Genomic DNA, 23,132 nt, shown 5'->3' on the forward strand with positions numbered 1-23,132 from the left:
GCACAACAGAAAGATCGCACAGCATCATGGGGAGAGGCAAGAGGTGGTGCGATCAGGAGGACGAGGCTCTGGCTCGTGCGAACAAGGCTACCGCTGAAAACTCCATCCAGGGGACTGATCAAAAGGCTACTGCTTTCTGGGAGAATGTGTGCCAGCGTACAGCAACAGCTTTCGGCGGCGACTCTCGGACCTTGCAGGCCATCAAAAATCGCTGGAGCTTAATTTCTCATGACACGGCCAAGTTTGCTGGGTGTGTTTCTCGCGTGAAAGCTCGCAATAAGTCGGGGAAGACTTATGACGATGTTGTCAATGATGCTGTCGCATTGTTCCAGGAAACTCATGGAAGTAGGTTCGAGTATTTGTCGTGCTGGATGATCTTGAAAAGCTGCCGCAAGTTTGCTGCGTTTGGCTTACCTGCTCGTCAAAAGCGTAGCCGTGACGCTGTGGCGGAGCCAGAGAAAGAGACTAGTGAGCGTCCACAAGGACGGGATCAAGCCAAGAAAGCACGAGTTCAGGATTCAGCTTTAGAATCGACGTCATCGCTCCTACGCCAGCTACTCAGTCGTATCACGGAGAAGCACGAGAGAGTGCTGGCAGAGATGACGCGTAAAAATGAGCTGCGTGATGAAGAGCTAGCTATTCGCCTTTTTGAGACCTCTTCTAGATCACAAGAAGCAACGCAATTCATGGATTTGGTACGGAAGGAAAAAATGCTACAGCTTGCTGAACAAGTACGCAGTCTTGAGACTGCTCAAATGTTGGCGTCTGCACAACTTGTCGATGGTGGTTGCGCAGTTGGCCAAACTGACGAGGCTGAAGTTGAAGCAGAAAACCGTGATCATAATTCTGGTGGTGACGTGGCAGCAGACTCAGTGTTGACCTAGGGTCGATCTGGACCCGTGAAAGTTCCAGTAGTGCTCAACAAGCGCATTATGAAGCTCTGCATTATTGGCCTCGTTTGTAATTCGGCTTAACCGAGCTGCATATTGCCTTATATCCTCAGATTCTGTTGGAGGCTCTTCGTGATTATCTCCAAATGAACGTACCATTTCAACTGGCCGTGAGATACTCGTGCTGACAATTGCTTTACCTTTGTGAAAAATGCGCATGCTATGTAGAATTAAACAGCAAAGCATTACATCTTCCATTTCATTCGGTTTCCACAAACGACACGGCCGATCCAAAATTCCAAACCGCTTTCGCAGCATTCCGAAAGCACATTCAATTTCCTTACGCACTGATTCCTGTACTTCTGCAAAGCAGCGTTCCGGCGGGTTGGATGGACTGGAGTACGCGGCTATCAATATATGCCATGGAGGGTAAATGCCGTCAACAAAGTAGTATGGTCGTGTACGAGTGACTGACTGCAATTGGTACTGCCCTTGCGAGATAGCTCCACTCAGGATGTTTGCAATGCAAGGCGAACGATCTAAAACATTAATATCATTTGCCGAACCTGGCATTCCGAAGAAACTGTGCCAAATCCACCTGTCTGCTGTCGCCAAAACAACGGTGGGCTTCTTGTTTTTCCCCTGGTAGTAGCCCTTCCAGGCGTTTGGACATGCCGACCACTGCCAATGAAAGCAGTCTAGCGAGCCGAATAGACCAGGTAGGCCTCTGTTGGCGTTGAATTCTAGGATAGTTCTTGTATCTTCATACGATGGTGGTCGAAGAAGCTCACCACCGAAAACCTCGACGACTGCTTTGCAAAACTTCTTGAAGCATGGTGACATAAGTGACTCGCTGATACGGTAGTATGCGTCCTGGGCATCTGCCGAATTTCCTTCTGACAACATGTGAAGCGAAGCGGCAACCTTTTGCTCCACCGAAGCTCCCATTTGGCCGACAGCATCGGGGTGCTGCTGGAAAAATCGATCGTGAGATGATAGAGCCGTGCAGAGCCTGTAAAACACGGCTAAAGAGACACAATGCCGCCGTCGAAACTTCTTCTCATCGTACACGGGGTTTTCGCCAAAGTAGTCGCGCATGAGTGCAGCGTGTCCAGAGGCGATGTTACGGGCGCTGGTCTTGGGTCTTCCTTTTTGCGAGCCTTGCCGCTGTGAAGACTGTACTGAACACAGCCCTTGCTCAGCACTTACCAGCACACAGGCAGCGGCAAGAAAGTCGTCGTCGTTATCAAGGAGTAGGTAAACTTCTTCGTCGCTGCTCTCCATTGTGCTTTCCGTAGGTGAACAAGCAATCTGACGAGTGGAGTCGGCGAGGAGTCGCTATTGCTAAACATTCAGTCAATAGCAACAGCCAATCACGAATGACCGATAGCTATCGGGATAGCAACCAGGAGTGGAGTTAGCCTTAGAATGAAGGTCTTCATTTTATTGTTGCGGCGCCACTTGCGCCACGATGTTGGCATTTACTCAACGTATCGATTGCTGCGTTAATCGCAGGTTTTTTACAATGGACAATCACGGAGACTGCCTCAGGCTTGAGCAGCACACTTTTTTGCGAGATAGTATCAGTAGCAAAGTTTACCCTTGTATGCACGCCTAGGAGTAAAGCTTCTTCCAATCGGATTATCTAGCTCACTTTAAAGCGAGCGAGCATACACAAATCAATTCCCCCCCCACACACACTCAAATTTGATCTCACAACATAGCTAACAAGCCTCTTCTGACCGACTTGTCTTGATAAGTTAGAATATCACGCTGAAGCAAATGGAACGCTTGATTGCGCGTCATGGGGATGCTTTACGCTAGAATACAACGACTGAAAGCTCGCCAATGAGTTAGATCAACAATTAAAACTCACAGCTAAAATGATCATCGCACCAGAAATTGATAAAACGAGATTTAGCTGAATTTTACGCCAATTTTGCCTTGTGCTCGCAAAGAAAACGGGCGATACAGCGTCATACACTACACAATTAGTACTTTCTGTAGCTAGAAACCCTCATCGCAACCCGAAGCATTAAGCATACCACTAGACCACGGGGCCACACCCAAAAACGAAAAACTCGCCAAACGTTTCACAAACACCCTACAAACAAATCAACCAGCGATAGACAGGCATCACCGCATACACAGACAATATCGCTCTCTTTGCTACCGTATCTTATCTTACAATGCCTCCCACTATCAGCACTCACACCATCAACGACGACCAACCACGAACAACTACTACCGTCTTTTGTGAGGCGGTCACGGCGTTGGTGCTGCATAGCCACGGACTCGCGAGACAGTGGGAGGCTGCGTAAATATCTCTAGTTGCTGTTAAGGTCAGACTTTGACCACTACAGACACCGTCTTGGAACATCCTAAATCTGGGCTCTTATCGACTTGAACAGTCAGTCCTTTTGTGGGCCACGGTCGACCCGGAGCATGACACGAGAAAACAATAGTATCGAGAGCTTGCAACGTGACCTTCACCTATGCGAAAGTACTTTCTTTACATAGATCTTTACTTACCTGGCGCGATACCATACATAGTGTATACTAACTTTTAGACCACATTTGATGTGTTCTAAAATTTAGTATACAATATGTATGGAATCGCGCATTGCGCCAGATAAAACGCACCGATCTTGGTTATCACACACCACTCCAATTCAAAAATGTTTGGATATTTGCAGCTAATCCTGTACCCTGTCTTAGGTGCTGCTTTCTTCAGTACCTCTGTCTCCGCTTCTTGTTTGAGACAAAGACTGCCGTACTGAATTATGCTTAGAAAGCTCTAAAACAGCCACTGCCATGCGACTTCATAACTGGCGTGCAATTTCCTTGGCGCCGGTTTGACTCTTCCAGAAATCAAAATCAAAATGTAAAATAGTCCCATCTTAAGCAAAACTTACTTCTTTCATGAAACAAAAGGATACTACTATTAAGCGAGCCATTCGAACGCAATGATGGCAAAAAAATGTCACGTTTTGTGTCCTCTGATTCACTAAAACCAGCGTGATACTATACAGTAGAAAAGCAGAAGTGATCACCCAGAATATGTATTTTTAAATACCCAAAATATTATTTTTGGTATTGAACCACCCATCCACTACGATAAGCATAATTGTTACATGTCAGCGAACGAAGACCTTCTCCACCGTTCTAGCGCTTATCGTTCTTGATGTGACAGATAACGAAATTTTCCGACTAATACCCAGGCCACAAATTAAAAGTACCCTCATTAACCCTTTAGCTACTGGACGGATTTGCCCTCCGGATACCTCTACCATAAAATTTCTATGCCGCAATTGGGTACAATAGAGTCAAATGATTTGCAAAAGTTGACGTAATATGGTAGGGGTCCATATGGACCTCTACCGCATCATTTCTTAGCAAATGTTTGCAAATTATGAGCGAAACATATGACGATTTGTATTAATTTCTGGTAGAGGTCTTATTGGACCCGTAGCAAAGGCTCGATAGCTAAAGGGTTAAATGAGAAAGGTTAAAACCTACGTAAGGAAGTTACAGATAGTTTATTTTTTCTCTTACCAGACCAATGTCTCATCGTTTATAGTAAACACATTTCGAACATCACTTAAGCATTCGACCTTCTGTAGAACAATTTTTTATGAGGGCCCAAAGTTTGGTGGTGAACATGTATTATATCCAGGGGCTAATTGTAACCAAATATCAAATGACATTTTTGATAGTCTTGTACTCGTCATTGAACGTTAGACCAGATTATTTTAGTATGCCATTTTAATTAGCGAAATTTCTCGAGTTGTCGTCAAAAGAGAACAAGGAGCCTACGTAAGTGCTCCTTAACATCTCGTGCATCTAGTCAGCTATTTGCGTCCCTACTAACATGTCCGAGCCAAGCACCTCGCAGCAAGAGCTGACGCCAGGCCAGAAGGATTACGTAGTACGGTGCTTTGACTTTACGTCTAAAGCCAATGAAGATGGCCTCTTCAGAGGACAGCGAACCCGGGACCTGGTTGCTGAGTGTCTATAGATAGCACACGGCACTGTTACGACTGTGACGAGCACCTACAGAGCCGACAATGAGACCTGTTTGAGGTGCATATCAGCAATTTAGCAGTGCATGTTCTCTATCAGCCATTTAGCGTTAACCCCGATTAATTTATATGTGAAGTTAAAGTCTACTCAACGCGAAAGGAAGCGTGAATATGACCCAGCAGAGCCGAAGATAAGGTGCCTGTTAAAATAAATATTTGGATTTTCGTTGCGCTCAAATAGTTTCAATCGTAATCGGATTTGCTGCTGTTCAATTGCGTACTTCTTGTACTTTCTTGCGCAAATCCATGTGGTTGTCGAAATTGCCCAATCAAATGACCGCCTCAATGGCAACCCGTTTCCCGTAAACCTGGGGCATCTGGAAAGAGTTTTAAAAAAGTCTTGTAGCGCAAAAATTACTGTGAATCAGCTATTTATGACCACATTTTTGATTTATACACCCGATTCTACCCCTTATATTTAACTGTTACTATAGGATTTGGGTTGATGAATCTTTATTGCAGATGGCTACATTTTGGTCCAAGGACTTGTGACGAGTACAATAATAGGACTATTTTCAATATTCAATATCAATAGTAACTCATTTTTGAAACTTAGCATAATATTTTAAAACTAGCTCATAGATTTGATAATATTAGATGATAAAAAAAAAATATAACACTTTCCCCACTTAAGTACGTTTCTTGCCACCTTACCCTATGTGGACCGAGGGCTCATCAAGAACTCTTTCGGTCAAGCTCTAAAGCAGTAGTAGTGATGTGATGGCAGGCTTTAAAACTGAGGAGTGTTTGCTCTAGTACTTCACTGTGACGCAGACAAAGCCGATCGAGATGAAAAACTGCAAACGGTTGCAGTTGCTTGAAGTCGATAGAGTGAAATCCAAGATATTTGTTCTTGTTATCTGCCGATCCAGAGCCATCACTACTGCTGCAAGTGCTTTGGTGAGCCCTCGGCTCAAAGGTCATAAACCTGCGCCCTGTGACGCTAGATTAATGCGCTTACCAGTGCCAACACACCACACCAACCTTGCCGTCACTCTCACAATTGTCCCGGACTTCATTTCTCTCACGTTTATTTGAAATACTGTGGCTAGTCATACTTTAGCGATATATGATTGGTGGACTAATACCGATTACGCAATCCTTAAAAAGTTTAATATCGTATTAACCAAAATTAGGCTGATTTATAATAATATCATTTTGTCTAGGAAGTAAATACTAGGTGGTATTTCTTATAGTAGCTGGTCAGCCAGGTGATATTATCACTATGTTACCTTCACCGATTTTGGAGTTACCATTAACCCCTGATTAAATCCAGCCAATGTAATAGTAGCTGATGCAGTACCGTAGGAATCGGCCCCAGTGCGACATCGATTTTTGGTCAAAATCAAGTCAAATATAATCTCATCAAGGTTTTTTCAATGAACCCTTTTGACGACATCCGTCCTAAATAGGCGGCTGATCGTCTATAGAGATCTGTCTCTAAAGGATGTGCCACACATAAAATGGGAACGTCGCACTGGACCCGTTTGTCGCACTCAAGGCATATTTTTACGGTAGAATTAGAATCAATCAGTGGCTCTTCTGATCCAAAGAAACGATGAAATTGTCTGCTAGGCTGGGCCGTTTTTAGGTGGCTTCGTACTGGCTTTGTTTTAGTGAGGTTACTCTCGTTTACTGTGAGGGTACGCGATGAGGGTATTATTCGGGTAGAGAGTATTATTCGGGAATTTCCGCTAGCAAAACGATTTCCTCCTTCGTCTTCGAGGTAAGTCTCCATGACTGATATAAGCGTTAAAAACGCATTATCCAGTTTTTTGCGCCGAAATTTATTGTACGCGTATTTTACTGCTTCTACGATGCTCGTCACAGTGTTCGTTGGCTGGAACGTTTGGGGTGCGGAAAACAGAGAAAGATCAAGAACAACAAGCGAGATACTCCAATCGCGGCAAGCAGCAGTGACAGCTAGATCATAGCCAAAACAGTGCGGATTCGCATTATCCTGCTGTATGAAAACAGTTTTATTACATGTAATAAACGCAACATCATTATTTATTACTAGCCGAGCGACGCCGCTACTCGGCGGTAGTTTAGTTTTTTTATAGATATTTACTTTGGCCTTCCTGTCCCCGCTGCGCTTCGGCGGGATAATTATTAACAAACCTGCTGAACTCCTGTGTGCCTAAATCGATTAGACTTTAATTTCACAAATCTGGGTCAGCATCATATTTCCTGATTGAGATAATAATTATTATAACGATCTTGAATCAATATTCTTGATGCAATCCTTGTTATTATTGCTAGCTATCACTGTATCTTCATCTTCCACCCAACCTCACCTGCACTTCAAATGACATTTACAAACGCTACACAATATGTTTAATTAAGCGTCGTGCTCGATATCACGGGCCATTTCTGAGCCGCTATGAAACTTAGCTCACATCAACGCAAAAGATAGTAATGACCTGTCCAGCTTTTAAACTTACCCGCTTGTACTGCCTATTTGGGCTTGTAAGTAAATAAAGATTGCTCACTTCTCACACAAAACTCAATGAAAGCTAGAATTTTTTTTTACTGCATGCAGCGTTGCTGATTCAGAATTAGTCATTAGACACTCGATTCTGTACCAGTTATGATTAAAGCATGTGGACAATACGCCTTGCTGTTGTTGCCGGTAGTGCTTTCTATTTGATAGTTTAACGATAATATCAGGATGGTTAAACGTCATTTAGGCTCCAACTTTATTAACGTTTCGTTATGGTGTCTACTTAGCCAACCATAATAAACACCTCTCGTGTTTTGTTGTTGTCTTGCCGCTTTAAATAAAATCGTATCCTACTTTGTTGTTGGCGACACGTCCGCCAGCTAAGTAGTATCGGGTTTTGCTCATCTGGGTTATTTTTTTAATCTAAAATTATGGCTCAAGTAACAACGTTTAGAAGCACAGTGTTGTTCTTACGGCCAGTTCTTACGGCCAGCTTCTGTTCTACATGTACTACGATCTGGCAGTTCAGTCAACACTTAGATAATATTTCTACAGCAAAACAGTTGTAGTTATTTTTTAGTCATTGTCGCTTGTGAGTACAAAGTATTACGTATATTAATATTATGCCCTCGGAAGCACGCATTCCTACGTGTACGCTAAGCATCTTGTAGCATAGGAAGCGTATTTAGGGACTATTTCATTTAAGAATAAGTTGCTCTGTTTAGCACTCAAATATTAAAAGTTACATGCATTATTAAAATAGTAAATACTTCGTAATATTAAAACGATGACGCTTTTGGATAATGGATAGTCCTGTGCAAATCTCCATATGTGCTCTGTGAGCCACATTAATTCATTCATGTAAGCTACATAATTCCGTTTTAACCAATCGAAGCCGCCTTCGCTCCGCTCGGCAGCCAATGGAAAGGCTCAGGAATCTGAGCGTTTCGTGTGACGGACGGACAGACACCGTGCCAGCGTTGATTGTTTGAAATAAAAAAGAAAACTAGGGCTCTGGGCGTCCGCTCCGCGGACGCTAGGGCATGGTTGGTTGGTGTAGAGAGGGCCGACCACCTCCGCTGCGCTGCGGTGGGCTTAGAATTTCTACTTTGAGCGAAGCTTCACATAATATATGTATACTGTGATCTACTTATGCTACGATCAAAACCACACTGCACACAATACTCTTAGTGTTCACATGTTATGGGAGACATGACCCGGGCTTAGCGTTATCTGCAAGATGAGCACCATCTTACCCGGGGAGGTTTGGGCTATAATCCCATTTGAGCGTATAGCTTCTAAAATGACACGAATCGGAGGTGCGCGTGGTAGCAAATGTAATATATGTTGTGCAGAAGACGGGTCAGTACCAATGATGATCCCATATTGGCGTAGATAGGTGAGGAATCCCAGTGTAGCTGGAGTAAATACGCCTACTCAAACATATTACCATCTGCACGTCATCGCCGTGAGGCAGTCGACACCATATCTTTGATTGCGACGGTCTATTAGATTAAGGTTGAATCAGCTCCTCGCGCGAAGTATCTTTTAGGACAGGTAGTATTTGCCAATGGTCGCCACAAACACCAATATTGTGCCTTGAAATTGTTCCGCTGAGCTGTTTCTGAAATTACTGAAGGGTCTTTCCACTATTGTCCGCATGCATTTATCTTACTTGCAAAGCCAACGTACTTACTGACTTATTTGCAAAGGTACTGACTGACAGAGTTGTATAGATCCTTTCCGAGTGAAATTTACTGGATCCAATATGTATGGCGAACATACGAAGCCACATGGCTGTAGGCAGATTAGCAGATCGTAGATATGTAAGACTTGAATCGAATTGTCGCTCATGTACATTATATGAAATACTATCGCTGTCTACTTATCAGCTTTTTTTATGTCTCCGTGCATATCTCGCAAGGTGGCCAATGAGTGTATATACCACGTGATCGTGATAACCAAAACCTGTGCACGGAGTCACTGCTGCTTTCTCGGAACGTTTGCATTGTCGTGCTAGCTTAATGTGCTTACGCTCCTGGTATATGAGTCATTATGACCAGGCCGGTTACTAACTGGGCACAGGCGATACTGGCAAGCTAGCCTCACATCTGCTAGCAAGAACAATTTATACGCGCGCGGCGGGAACACCTTATAGCCATCCGCGACTCAACTGAGCTCATATCTCGACCATTATGGACTGGCCACTAATGTACAGTACTGCGTACAGACACATCAATCAACCTGCGACGCCCACATGTATGGTCTGTACTATCGCACACATGCTCGTGTCTGTGTAGACAGCAAATTATTTGTCGCGCGTAGAGCTCACTCCATACTGTAGTTTTTATTTGTGAGCGCGCATTAGTGTAATATACGCTATGAGCGTTGGTGGTACATATATCTTGATTTAGCTTGTGTCCAGCTGAGTGAGTGTACTTGCAGTCTACGGTGACGCGTATGCAGATAGGGACGGCCAGCTTGCAGACGTACACAGTAGATACCGTGCGCTAATTATTATATGAAACGCACTACGCTCTGTAGGTGCGTCAACACAATTGGCAGCGTCATAGTCAGTTCACCGTATGTGCGACCCCAAGCCTCGTACCGTCAGTCAGTATACTAAATACAAATATAGGTAGGAAAATGGGGGCCTAACAGCGTATATTTACCAATAACTTACTCTTCTACAGATTTTTTGCTCGATGTACTTGGCGTTTCGGGCGGTCAGCTTGCGAGAGCGGCTGCGCCGCTTCTTCTTCTTGCGGTAAAAGTCAGGGCACATCGCGCTTTTAACATTCGCCAGGCTATCCTGGCAGTGCACCTCTCCTGGATCTGGTTGTGAGCCTTTCACTCGTAGACCTTAGTCGCGTTTGGCCCGTTCTCACAGGCAATACAGTGTCACCCGATGCGCCACCCGCTGATTATACGGAGCGCGTAACCATACTGCAGCTTCCCGCAGCAGGCGCAGCGGTCTTGTGGGACCATCGTAGACCGCTGTGGATTTAGCAGTAGCAATCGCTTTGCCGTAGGTCTCGCCATGTTGCAAACTGTGAACAAATTATTATAATTACAATCTTGCGTAATTTGTTTTAGGTATTCTAACGGATATTTACTGCTGGGTGTACATTATTAAACGAAACATTAGATAGTATTATTATATCATAAGCATGCTTTTGTTTTTTGCTAATAAAACACGTCGAAAAAATAGACAATACATGGCCATATAATGTTGTTACTCATTAGTAAAAGAAAAAAAAATTAAATTTATTTGAAAGGGTAAATAATGCTTTTTTCATTTTTTTTAAAAACAAGCATACTTTTAAGCAATAACGATGATTTTAAGCACCACCACGTAGGTACCATTCGCTCGTACCGTGCGGTAACCGGGTGCAGCTACAGGTAACGCAAAGGTCGTAAAGCCTACTTTAATAATAGTAATAATAACATCGTCTCTACTTTAACCCCCCCGTTACGAGAGCAAATCGTAAGTGCACCCCCCCCTAACCTCATGCTTGATATCAAGCATGTTAAAGACTAGTGATAACAAGGAGTTTGTATGTGGTAAAAAATGAACCATATCCGCCTCTCAGTACAAAGTCACCCTTTATCACTGTCCATGTGACCACACGCTTCCTATCGAGCTTGTTCTGACGTGGTATATAGCTGCATGCTAGATATAGAGCAAAACGATTTGGCCTTTTTACAAGGAGAGTCTTTCTTTATCTAAATCGAGTGCAAAGAATACTGCGAACGTCTTGTACTGAAGTGCAAAAGTAATGCAAAACAAACACTAGCAGCTGATTGCACATCATGTGCCTACTCAGCAGTGGTGCCACCATCGCTACTGCCTTCATCATCGCCAGCGATCTCACCTTCACTCGCAGCGCCACCTTCAGTCGAAGCCTCACCAGCGTTACCTGCCTTCTTCCCCGGTGGCCTCATTTGAATGCCGCGACCGCAGCGAGGCTTAGGGCTACTTTCGGAATGCACGCGCCTCTCATTTAGGTAAATTTGCTCCAGCGTAAGCTTGTTCAGCCCAGTCTGCGACTCGATTTTTTTCTGCATTCGTTCTGGTAGCTTCTGTTTATAGTAGCGGTTAGCCTCCTTAGCCACACTCACCCAAAAATCCCTAGGCAAAAAGAACAGAAATAACTCGAGTGGAGATTTAGCACAAGCTAGTGCTTCGGCTGACGGTCCATACTCCCCATCATACAATCCAGGAAAGTCTTCAGTATCTGGGAATGCATTAGGATCTAGACACAAATGAAATACAGAAATCAGCATAGAGACCACACAGTAAATGAGCGAAAACATACTCGTCTCCCAGCCTTCGGTTCGCATACGTTTCAGTGCGTCCGCGTCATGGGCAAGCTTGCTCAAATCGCTGCCTTCAATGACTCTCCAATTATCAATGATATCACGCCACCGCTCTTGCTCTGCTCTATCACCACCGTTTTTGCTTTATCTCTTTCCTTTTGCCACCGGTGTACACTCGACTTCTTTACTGGATTCGCTGTCGCTGTCGGTGAACGTTTCCGTTACCGGCACATCGCACTCATCCTCAAACCACTCAGCAGATCCACAATCCGAGCTTTCATAGTCTGAATTGAGACCACCGTCTTCATCGTCATCGTCGTCAGATACGTCGTCATCACGGGTGGCAGGGTTGGTTCTGACCGACGTATATTCTGGACTTGATAGCATACTCAGGCTCCTACACCACACGAAGCATATACAGTATGTCAGAAGATTACGCAGAGATCACATGTTTGATATACAGCAGTATCAATAAAGTGACTTACCTGGCAGCATTGCTTCGAAGTGGAGTACATGTAGGCGCTGGCTGAGCACACGGTGGAGATGAACCAGCATGTTTAAAATCGTGTCCGGAATCTTCTTTACTGCTGCATACATAAGTCAAAACCAAGTCAAACCACAAACAAATGAAACAAAATACAAATGCCAGCATTACCTGCTTTCAGCACGTGAAAGAACAACATGTGGGCTCTGGTTTCGTGTCGGCGTCTGCGCTGGTGTTGGCGGTGGTGTCTGCAGTGGTGACTGCACTGGTAACCTTCTCTTCTTTTTTGGCGCACGCTTCCCCAAACGTTTTCGTACACCTGCCTTCCGTTTACCTCGAGCCGACTTGTTCGGCGGCAGCAGTAACTCCTCTGCATCGATCACCTCTTCTTCAGCTACATAATCGTCATCATCTTCCTGGCCACTCTCTTCTTCTGCTTCGGCGGCTTTCTCTGCCAGCTCCTCCGCATAGAAAGCAGCTGCAGGTGCCTTCCCCTGTAGTCGCGGATATTTAGCTAAAGCATTATAGAAATTTACAAGCGCACCTTTCTTCTGCTTCTTGGGCGGAGCCTTTGGCTTGATCGAGACAGTCATGCGTGGGCGTCTACCGGTCGTAGGAGGCGGCGGCGGTGCTGGTAACGTGGCTCCGTCGCCGTTCCCGAAGTCTGCATCTCGGTCTCGTGTTCCCGCGATGTACTCGCGGTGTTCACGCACTAGGCGATCCCTCTCCTCGCCGTCGTAGCCGCTCAGGCGGCGCATGAAAACCTCTGCGTCGCGGCGCGTAACGCGACGCGGTGGAGCCATTTTCGTTGCGGCTTAGTGGGTTGCGTATGACAGCGGCGAGCTCGAGAATGAGTGGATGGCAGCCACAAACACGATGTCGTTTGGACCAGGCATGTCTCAAAGCAGTGTATCCACAGAACTTTCTATTTGACGAAATCTAACCAAACCCTGTGCAACAATGTCATAAAAAATACAAATGGACCTTTTTCCCTCATTTGACACAAGCTTCCTTATCAAGCCTTAGTAACGGGGGGGTTAAGAATGTGATGAAAACAACTCTTATAACTAAAAGTGGTACTGTGTCCGATTTTCAATACGTACAACAGGTTTTGCGTAGCTAAATGTAAATAATCAATCATTAACGCAGCTCGCCTGGCTGTTTGCATCCAGTCAATGTGTTTCGTTCGCGGCAGAAATGTTCACCTTTCGTCCAATCGCGAGGGCGAGAGAAGGTCTGAGCGTGCGACAGATCCCGTCAGTGTCGCAGGTCGGCAGGTATTGCCCAATCAGGGCGCGAATCAATTGTGTGACGCTTTTGGGTATATTTGTAATTTTTGCATAGCTAGGTCAAGTCAGAAAGGTAGGCGCGGTCGGTAAGATGGGATTAGAAAGGCCCAGTGTAGCCATGCAAAAAGGCAGGAAAAATCAGCAAGAAAGGAAACGGACGGACTTATTGACAGACGGACAGGCTACTCGGTAAGGTGGCAGAAAATAATAAATCATTGCAGTTAGCAATTCCCGGTCAGATGCGCTTGAATGGCTGGAATGACGTCCCCAATAAGCTTTTGACGGAATTGATCACGTTTTTTCGCTAATGGGAACTGTCACCGGCGCTCCTTGCGGGTGTAGATTGAACTTTCGCTTTGCGAGGCGGGTCTCAACGAATACCCTCAGACCGGTTTTACCGTTGAAGTACTGATGTTTTGCCATACTGTAGCGTGAGCGGCCGACAGCTACGAGAAACATGACCTTGAGCGAGTGTCGCTTACTTTGAAATGACCGCTGAGGAACTATATTGTTTTGTGTGATGCAAAACGGCTTGCGTCTGACACGATGAAAACCCATTTTTCATTGATGTGAACATAGGCGTAAAAATAATGGAAAGCCTGTGGAGATTCTGTTATTTTAAAAATTTGTGATGTATATTACTGATTTCGTTAGGTGAAAATTAAGATAATGCTACCTGATCCCACGAAGCGTTTCACCCAATCAAGACGCTTACGCATGTGTGTCGGCGTCAGTAGTGACCTAATACGCGACGTGACTGCGCAGAGATCCAACCCTCACAAAGTCGTCGTTGCAAGGCCAATGTTTGCCGCAGTCGCTCGAAGAGACTGACGTTGCAACAGCGACACCGCTTCAACCTCTTTTCAACATCAACCAGAGCATATTTGTGCTTCCTACCCCCCCCCCTTTTTTTTACTCGATAGATCCTCTCGCCCCTTCCAGATAGATGCAACAGTTCTTCTGTCGATATCAAACACACTTGTCGCGGCTTTCCGCACACCCCACACCAGCTTGCCTTCTTCTTAGTACGAGCGCATAGATAGCGGACAACGCTTTCTTTCTGTAAGCTCCTTGGATCGCCCGCAACCCATGTGTTTCGATTTTGATGGTTTGGAGAGGCCCGAGACAAGAGTCACCACCAATTGGCTGAAACCCTATTTATTGTCCAAATTATGGTGCGAAGCTATGCCAACTATTACCAATCATATTCTGTCCATTTTTTTCTGAAACATGTTCCCGGCACAAATGTCCAACCTTTTTTACAATAGAGCGGCATGTTGCAAGTATTGTCAATTTGATTAAGACTTTCCAGAACGGTGTGGTTTGACCCATTTTGAAATCCATCGAATCAACAAGGGCGCTGATTGGTCAAAATATCAAACTTGAAGAGATTGAAGCCCGAATTTCGCATTGCAAACAATGGAGGAGGTCGTAACGCGGCAATACGCGCATGTCACCACTGTATAGCACACATCAAGCTCGGGTACTCGCGGCAACACCTAGCGCATGTCTTCATTAAGTTGGAGCACACCATCGGCAACCGTTTAAAGACATACAATGAAAATAGGGCATTTCAGCGCTACCAATCAACCAGAGAGTGGAAATACACAAACAAACAACGCATGCAGCTTTTTAAGTTTTACCAGCAACACTCTCTTGTCTATCTAGACGAAGCAAATGTTGCCTTCAAGCAGACGCACGGCGTCATCATCTCCAAAAGCTCGGTCTGGCGAATAATCGACGCGTTCAGCTTGACGTGGAGGGTACTAGAGCGCCGGGCGATTCTCCTGAAGGAGCGGTAAAATATTTGCTTGTCGAGTAGCTAAGCCATGTGAGCTGAAGTCACCTGAATTCGGTGTTTCTAGACGTCGTTTGACAGCAGGGGTACGGTGAGGAAGCGAGGGTTCTTTGTCCGAGGCAAAAAGGATGCGAGGTTTAATAAAAAAAATCACGCTTATCGATTTTGGCCTTCCTCGGTGTCGACTATTTCAACACTGAAGGGACCTTTAATCGACTGAAGTTCACGAGATGCTGCCATGACTTTGTTCATACTACAGGACCTTAAGTGCGCCAGTATCCAGGAGCAAATTCGGTGTGGAGATGGAGCTACGATCCACAGACACGCAGAGGTTATCCACTAGCTCCGAAGTGTGGGTATCGTGCCGATCTTCCTACCCACTTATTGCATATTCTACAGCTCTATCTAATGTATTTTTGAATACAAAAGCGCTCTTTGCAACGCCACTACAACGAACGCAGCGACCGAAACCAAATGCCCTTCGTTGTCCAGACACTTAGTCGCTTAAAAGACTGTTTAAGATGGACAAGGTGCTCGACCATAGTGACTGGAATTTCGACGTTTCTTCGATGCTGTTAAGCCGCTGTCAAGTGAAAATCGGCTTTTAGACATTGAATAAACTCGAAGCCGATTTGGGCTTTACGCAGCTAAAATCGTAGTCGAACCCTTAAAACGCAACAATGAAGGTCCTTTTCATGCTCTGTCTTCCACATTCTCGATTCGGGGTAGCAGATCCATCACAGTGCTTCGGGCAGGCGAATTTATATCGCGTATGCATGCCTCGATAATATTATTCCGTACTTCGAGACAAACTAGATTTTCCTGCAAACGCTGCCTCAATACCTCCCAGTCTCGTTGCAATTCCTTGTAGTTAGCGATAGATCCCGATACGACATCAATGACCATGTTCGTAGTCCACTTAATGCCAGCCAAGTGCTGCTTCAGACGAGAGTCGTTGAGACGCATCCATTCTTCATAATGGGTTCGTTGATTGGCACGACGGTTTCATTTGATCTTTCCAATCAACCACACTCGGAAATTTAAACAGAACACACAATAATAGACTTTACATGTTAGCGTACGTGACCCTATCTATAACAAGGCCGATGAAAATATATCTCGGCATCGACGGGCGCTTATATTTCAAATTAGAGAGTTTGCACAAGAATAGCGGCTGCAATTTGCCGGAAAACATTACATAATAGTATCGATAAAATTTACGAAAGTGGTCAATCTCTCTTGGACTGGCGCGCTACGCCTCTAAAAGCTAGCCTTATTTATTCAACTCTACAGTGATGAGAAGAAAGTTTTCACGTGAAGCCCGATCAGGCCACGTGGCAACAGTAGCACGTGCGCTAAGATTCCTTTGAGAGCAAAGCCCCCTCACCCTTCTGGCCTTCGTCTTGCTCTCGATACTAGAGGTCTTGAGCAAGACCGTCTAATCGAGAAACGTAGGTTGACCAGACGGAATTCTAGCCCAACTCCATCCACGAATTAATTATCTTAAACACGTAGGTCGATTGGAACCCACCACTTGAACAGCATCTTTTGGCTCGCACCAGCTGGTTGTTACATGTTAAATCAGCCATCTTTTAGATAATTTAATGAGAAATTAAAGTAATCGGTAGAGTTGTCACTGTGCCAAGAGCTATATATATATATGTTCTTGAGCAAGAGCTTGGTCTCGCTCTAACTGCAGTTGTAGCATATGCATCTCGCGCTCCAGCTCTAGTCAATCCTGATGCTGGGCTCTAAGTTGATGTGGAAGTTGCTGACGCCAAAGATGCATATCTTTACATGCGCCCTTGTCCTGCCTTTCAATTTCCTTCTGGGGATGCACTCCTGCGCTCCCGTCCAGAGATATTTGCATAAGCTGAACCTGTCTCGGATATTTCTAAAGCATCACCGGTATCCGATGAGCTTGAGCTGGGGTCGTTCTCGCCTCCTAACGCTCGCCAAGCAAGTGCCTCCTCTACAATTCCGGATGCACATCTCGAAGCACATGCTTTCTTTTTACTGGCGCAGTCCTTTTGTCGTCCTTATAGGCGTCATCCAGAAGGACGTACTGGCCCACCAAGCCTGGGAGCGATTCGTCATGGCTCTGTTCGTTTACGGCATCGGGAAATTCCTCGATTCAGCTGCCTACTGCAGAGCGAAGCTCTCCTTCCTTCCGCTTCACCTTCACAGCCAAACGCGGCCACGGACCTTCTTCAAGAATAGATGAATTAAGTGCCGACGAGACTAACTGAGCCACAGCTACCCAAACCGTAGCTAACTCCCCATACTTGGCTGCGAACGTTTTGGCTTTTAAAGAATCATCTCCCTCATCAGCTCTTTATGAAACACAATTCCTACGTACTTGACAACGTGGCTCTCACTTGCAATTTGTGACTACCGGCCAGATCAACGAAGTGCAGAGCACGACTACGTGCTAAAAATACTTATTTTTTAGATGTCACGCTGTAATCGGATACGATATCGAGTCAGACACCGAGGAAACTAAGCGGCTGTGCTAAAGTAGAAAAAGAAACTCATCTGTTGGACAACCGTGTGTGCCGAAAATTTGATCCGACACAGTTTTGGTGAATACATCATCTCTTGGCTCGATACTGGACACCATCATGGTGGTGCTGATACTGAAATCAAGCACTTTGCGAAAGCAGTCGGATTAAAATCATTCTAGGCTGACATTAATGGCGGTAATTCGTCTTGGTGTGCGCTGAAACGCATCTCAAAAGTGGTTGCGAAAGGTCTAATAAACCACATTTCAAACCCTTGTTTTGCACTTTACTCGACTCATTCCACAACGCAGGTGAAGTATTATTCGTGAATGCAAGGTGTATGTAAAATCTTCATACGACACGATGGCCGAGCGGTCTAAGGCGCTGGTTTTAGGCACCAGTCTTCGGGCGTGGGTTCGAATCCCACTCGTGTCATTCTTTGTCTCGCGTGCACAAAACAATTTGACCCACATTTTGAACAGCTGAAGCTTAGCCTGTATGCCCAGGCGTACCACCGGGGTACCGGTTTTATAGCAACATTTTTTTGTAAGTGACTCTAAAACAAACGCGTTCTTCAGAAATCATAGGGTTTAGACGCCGCTCGTACTACACACGAGTGCACGCGATGACAGATCGCTCAAAGTTGGCCATGACTCTTAACCCATGCAAACCTACAAACCGCTGCCTGTAGGGCACCTGGTGCCTCTACAGCCATCGAGAAACCAGCATTTTTTTTAATGAAGGACGTTTATAAGCTTGTACCTTTATGAATATTTCGCCAGAGAAGCATGTCGTCCACCGCTACTAGTGCACTTTAACACATACGCGGGCATGCATGCATGGTTCCTTACCTGGGTCTTTAGACGGAGTTATCGTGCAAAGATGATTGAGCTAGACATAGAGCCATACCTTCACGTTTGAACTGCAATCTATCCTCCGCGACAGCTTTTTGTACCTATCTTTTTCGCACTGCGGGGCCTTTCCTGCCTTCCGGCTGGGGTCACAGCGGCCTTCCTTGTGTCTTGATACGGATTGACCGCGGCGTGGTACACAAAAGGATTGTTTAAGTCGAGGATATACCATATTTAGTAAGCCAGGACGGGTCTGAAGTGGTCCAAGTCTGACCTTGACAAAAGCTTGAGAAGTTTACACGGCACGCCACTGTCTCGCGAATCCGTGGCTACGCCTTAGCCCGAGCCACAACGTCGTGACCGCAGCGAAGAAAACGGTAGTAGTTGGTCATGGTTGGTCATCGCTGGTGGTGTGAGTGCTGATGGTGGTAGGCACTGGAAGGTAAGAGGCGATAGTAAAGAGAGCGGTGTTGTCTGTGAATGTGGTGATGCGTGTGTATCGCTGGTTGGTTTGTGTGTTGGGCGTTTGTGAAATTGTAAGCGCGTTTGTCTGTTTGGAGTGGCCTCGTGGTCTAGTGGTATGATTCTCGCTTCGGGTGCGAGAGGTCCCGGGTTCGATTCCCGGTGAGGCCCCGTCTTTGCTCAGCTATCTAGCCTCCGCGACAGCTTTTTGCACCTCCCTTTTCCGCACTGAGGAACCTTTCCTGGCTTTCGGCTGGGGTCACAGCGGCGCTCTTTGTGTCCTGATACGGACTGACCGCGGCATGGTACACAAAAGGATTGTTTAAGTCGAGGATAGACCATATTTAGTACTTATCTGGTCCAATAAAGAATTAACACAACTCGTTTCGGCCAATATCTTAAAACTAGAGGTGATACAACCAAACCGACACCACCACTTGATAGCTTATGATGTTGCCTTTGCTGCGGTAATTTTTTAAGCTAATAACAGCTTCCACTGACTAAATACCAACCTAGGAATGTTGAGTAGTCTGGAGCCTGTCAAGGTTTTTTTCGCTTTGGGTTTGTTTTGTCGAAATATGGGAATGTAAAGACAGTGCCGTAAACTACATAAATCAGGAGTCCTGTGCATGCTCTCAGCTGATTCAAATACGGCTCCAAACCGAAGAAATACTCAAGTACTAAAACGAGTTTTTTTGCTGGTTATATTGATATATATCAAATCAGTGTTCGATGACGTTTTTAGCCAATCCAAGGGTGCTTCAAATTAAGGTTAAGAATTAAAGATGGCTACATTATAAATTAAAAAAACTGAATCACACCACACAAGAGACGGTGAATACCACTTTCAACTATCGAAGTATCACATGTCAGTGATGTTGGTGAAGCATGAGCTAGTAGTCCTCTCCGCCTCCGGTAATGCGACAATTTGTAGTCATTGAGCCTACGGTGCTTGATCACTGTCTCCAGCACGTTTCGAAGGGTAAGGGAGCAGTGATCAAGCGTCTTGGGTGTTGTTTTCTTGAAAGCTCGGGCCACCGCCGTAATAAGCTCGTCTATGGTATATGTTTCTTCTAGGTACTGTAGCGATTGAATCGAATTGAAGAAACCCAGGTCGAAAACGTTGATATCGGGCGAGCGTGGCGGCTGACACTTCATCTTGAGTGTCCATCCGTCCTTAATGCCCGCCGCCACTATTTCAGGGTCATTTTCGACTACGTGGGGGCCAGCGTTGTCTTGTTGCACATAAATCACTCGCCGTTTTCCACCTAATATAACGAATTGTGAGTATTAAATACAAATCATTAGTAAAATAATAGAATACGTATGATACCTGGCCATTTAGCACGAATTGCTGGAAACACACACTCCTTAAGCATCTTGATATACACTTTTTGAGTCATATTAACGCACTTCGTGACGATTGCACCCTTCGGTCGATTGACGGACGAGCGCAGAGCTACTGTCTGCTCAACTATTAGCCACATCCCGATTTTGCCGCTGAATTCGCTCTTGCGCTGCCTGTCGTAGCGGGGCCGGGCTACTGCTGCTAAGAACATGACCTTGCCGATGTACCTTTTGTTGGGCGACGACGTGTAGGGGCTGCTTCGTTTGCGGTTAAGTAGAATGTGCTTGAAGCCTTATACATATTAAACCACTTTTCATCTATATAAACCGTCATACATGTGATAAACTCGATGCAATCTTCCACCTACAAAAAAAATAATAAATCAATTAATACGTTTTCAAAATGTGATGTGCTAATAAAACATCCTTACCAATAGGTCACTCGACGTGCGCCAAGGCGAACATCAAGCGCGTCTGCTTGTGCACTTCTGAAAGCGTTGGCCTTACGCGCACAGTAACTCGCTTCACATTGTTTTTGCTGATATAACGGAGGAGCGTGGTCTTCGGAATATTAGCAGCATGTGACAGAGCTCGTAGTGTCTGCCGTCGCCGCAGCGGTGTCGCCGACACACGGGCAACACGCTCAGCAACGAGGGCCGTCATGGCTTGTGCGGGCGGGCGTCCTCTCCGCGGCGTTGAAAGGCCAAGCAGCTTCTGCTTGAAAATCTTCAGCGCTTGCTGGCGACAGCATTTTAGCCTGGCTGTTGCAGCAGAGACCGCACCACGCTTTAGTCGGCCGTTACTAGAGCGCTCAGCCAGAAATAGTGCGATCGCCTGGCGGGTTGCTTCAGTAATATCGATGGTTCCCGGTGTTCGCCCCATTAAAACTAGTCTTGCTTCTTTCTGGCTTCTTTTTAAGAGCTGTACTGCTCCAGTTTAGCACGTGTCAACCACCGTGACCAACAATATTTTCATCCAATAAAAATCCCACGAGGTTATTTTAGATAACCCTACTGGTAATTCTTTTCCGGACCGGAGAAGTAAGCCAGAACGGGTCTGTAGTGGTCCAAGTCTGACCTTGACAAGAGCTTGAGAAGTTTACACGGCACGCCACTGTCTCGCGGACCCGTGGCTACGCTTTAGCCCGAACCACAACGTCGTGACCGCAGCGAAGAAGACGGTAGTAGTTGGTCATGGTTGGTCATCGCTGGTGGTGTGAGTGCTGATGGTGGTAGGCACTGGAAGGTAAGAGGCGATAGTAAAGAGAGCGGTGTTGTCTGTGAATGTGGTGATGCGTGTGTATCGCTGGTTGGTTTGTGTGTAGGGCGTTTGTGAAATTGTAAGCGCGGTTGTCTGTTTGGAGTGGCCTCGTGGTCTAGTGGTATGATTCTCGCTTCGGGTGCGAGAGGTCCCGGGCTCGATTCCAGGTGAGGCCCCGTCTTTGCTCAGCTATCTAGCCTCCGCGACAGCTTTTTGCACCTCCCTTTTCCGCACTGAGGAACCTTTCCTGGCTTTCGGCTGGGGTCACAGCGGCGTTCTTTGTGTCCTAATACGGATTGACCGCGGCATGGTACACAAAAGGATTGTTTAAGTCGAGGATATACCATATTTAGTAAGCCAGGACGGGTCTGAAGTGGTCCAAGTCTGACCTTGACAAAAGCTTGAGAAGTTTACACGGCACGCCACTGTCTCGCGAATCCGTGGCTACGCCTTAGACCGAGCCACAACGTCGTGACCGCAGCGAAGAAAACGGTAGTAGTTGGTCATGGTTGGTCATCGCTGGTGGTGTGAGTGCTGATGGTGGTAGGCACTGGAAGGTAAGAGGCGATAGTAAAGAGAGCGGTGTTGTCTGTGAATGTGGTGATGCGTGTGTATCGCTGGTTGGTTTGTGTGTAGGGCGTTTGTGAAATAGTAAGCGCGTTTGTCTGTTTGGAGTGGCCTCGTGGTCTAGTGGTATGATTCTCGCTTCGGGTGCGAGAGGTCCCGGGTTCGATTCCCGGTGAGGCCCCGTCTTTGCTCAGCTATCTAGCCTCCGCGACAGCTTTTTGCACCTCCCTTTTCCGCGTTAAGGAACCTTTCCTGGCTTTCGGCTGGGGTCGCAGCGGCCTTCCTTGTGTCTTGATACGGATTGACCGCGGCGTGGTACACAAAAGGATTGTTTAAGTCGAGGATATACCATATTTAGTAAGCCAGGACGGGTCTGAAGTGGTCCAAGTCTGACCTTGACAAAAGCTTGAGAAGTTTACACGGCACGCCACTGTCTCGCGAATCCGTGGCTACGCCTTAGCCCGAGCCACAACGTCGTGATCGCAGCGAAGAAAACGGTAGTAGTTGGTCATGGTTGGTCATCGCTGGTGGTGTGAGTGCTGATGGTGGTAGGCACTGGAAGGTAAGAGGCGATAGTAAAGAGAGCGGTGTTGTCTGTGAATGTGGTGATGCGTGTGTATCGCTGGTTGGTTTGTGTGTAGGGCGTTTGTGAAATTGTAAGCGCGTTTGTCTGTTTGGAGTGGCCTCGTGGTCTAGTGGTATGATTCTCGCTTCGGGTGCGAGAGGTCCCGGGTTCGATTCCCGGTGAGGCCCCGTCTTTGCTCAGCTATCTAGCCTCCGCGACAGCTTTTTGCACCTCCCTTTTCCGCACTGAGGAACCTTTCCTGGCTTTCGGCTG

At 46.0% G+C, this 23,132-nt stretch overlaps 1 protein-coding gene across 1 annotated transcript; it reads left to right on the plus strand.

Moving 5' to 3' along the window:
* PITG_13361 (uncharacterized protein) lies at window positions 1-1,124 on the plus strand (the record flags this gene model as incomplete). Its single annotated transcript, XM_002899953.1, has 2 exons — window positions 1-695; window positions 1,119-1,124. 2 exons carry the CDS (start codon window positions 27-29, stop codon window positions 1,122-1,124), a joined length of 675 nt encoding a protein of 224 aa, XP_002899999.1.
* Between the last annotated feature and the right edge of the window lie 22,008 nt (window positions 1,125-23,132).

Source organism: Phytophthora infestans, genomic scaffold (assembly GCF_000142945.1).
Source record: "Phytophthora infestans T30-4 supercont1.28 genomic scaffold, whole genome shotgun sequence".
Taxonomy (NCBI): domain Eukaryota; phylum Oomycota; class Peronosporomycetes; order Peronosporales; family Peronosporaceae; genus Phytophthora; species Phytophthora infestans.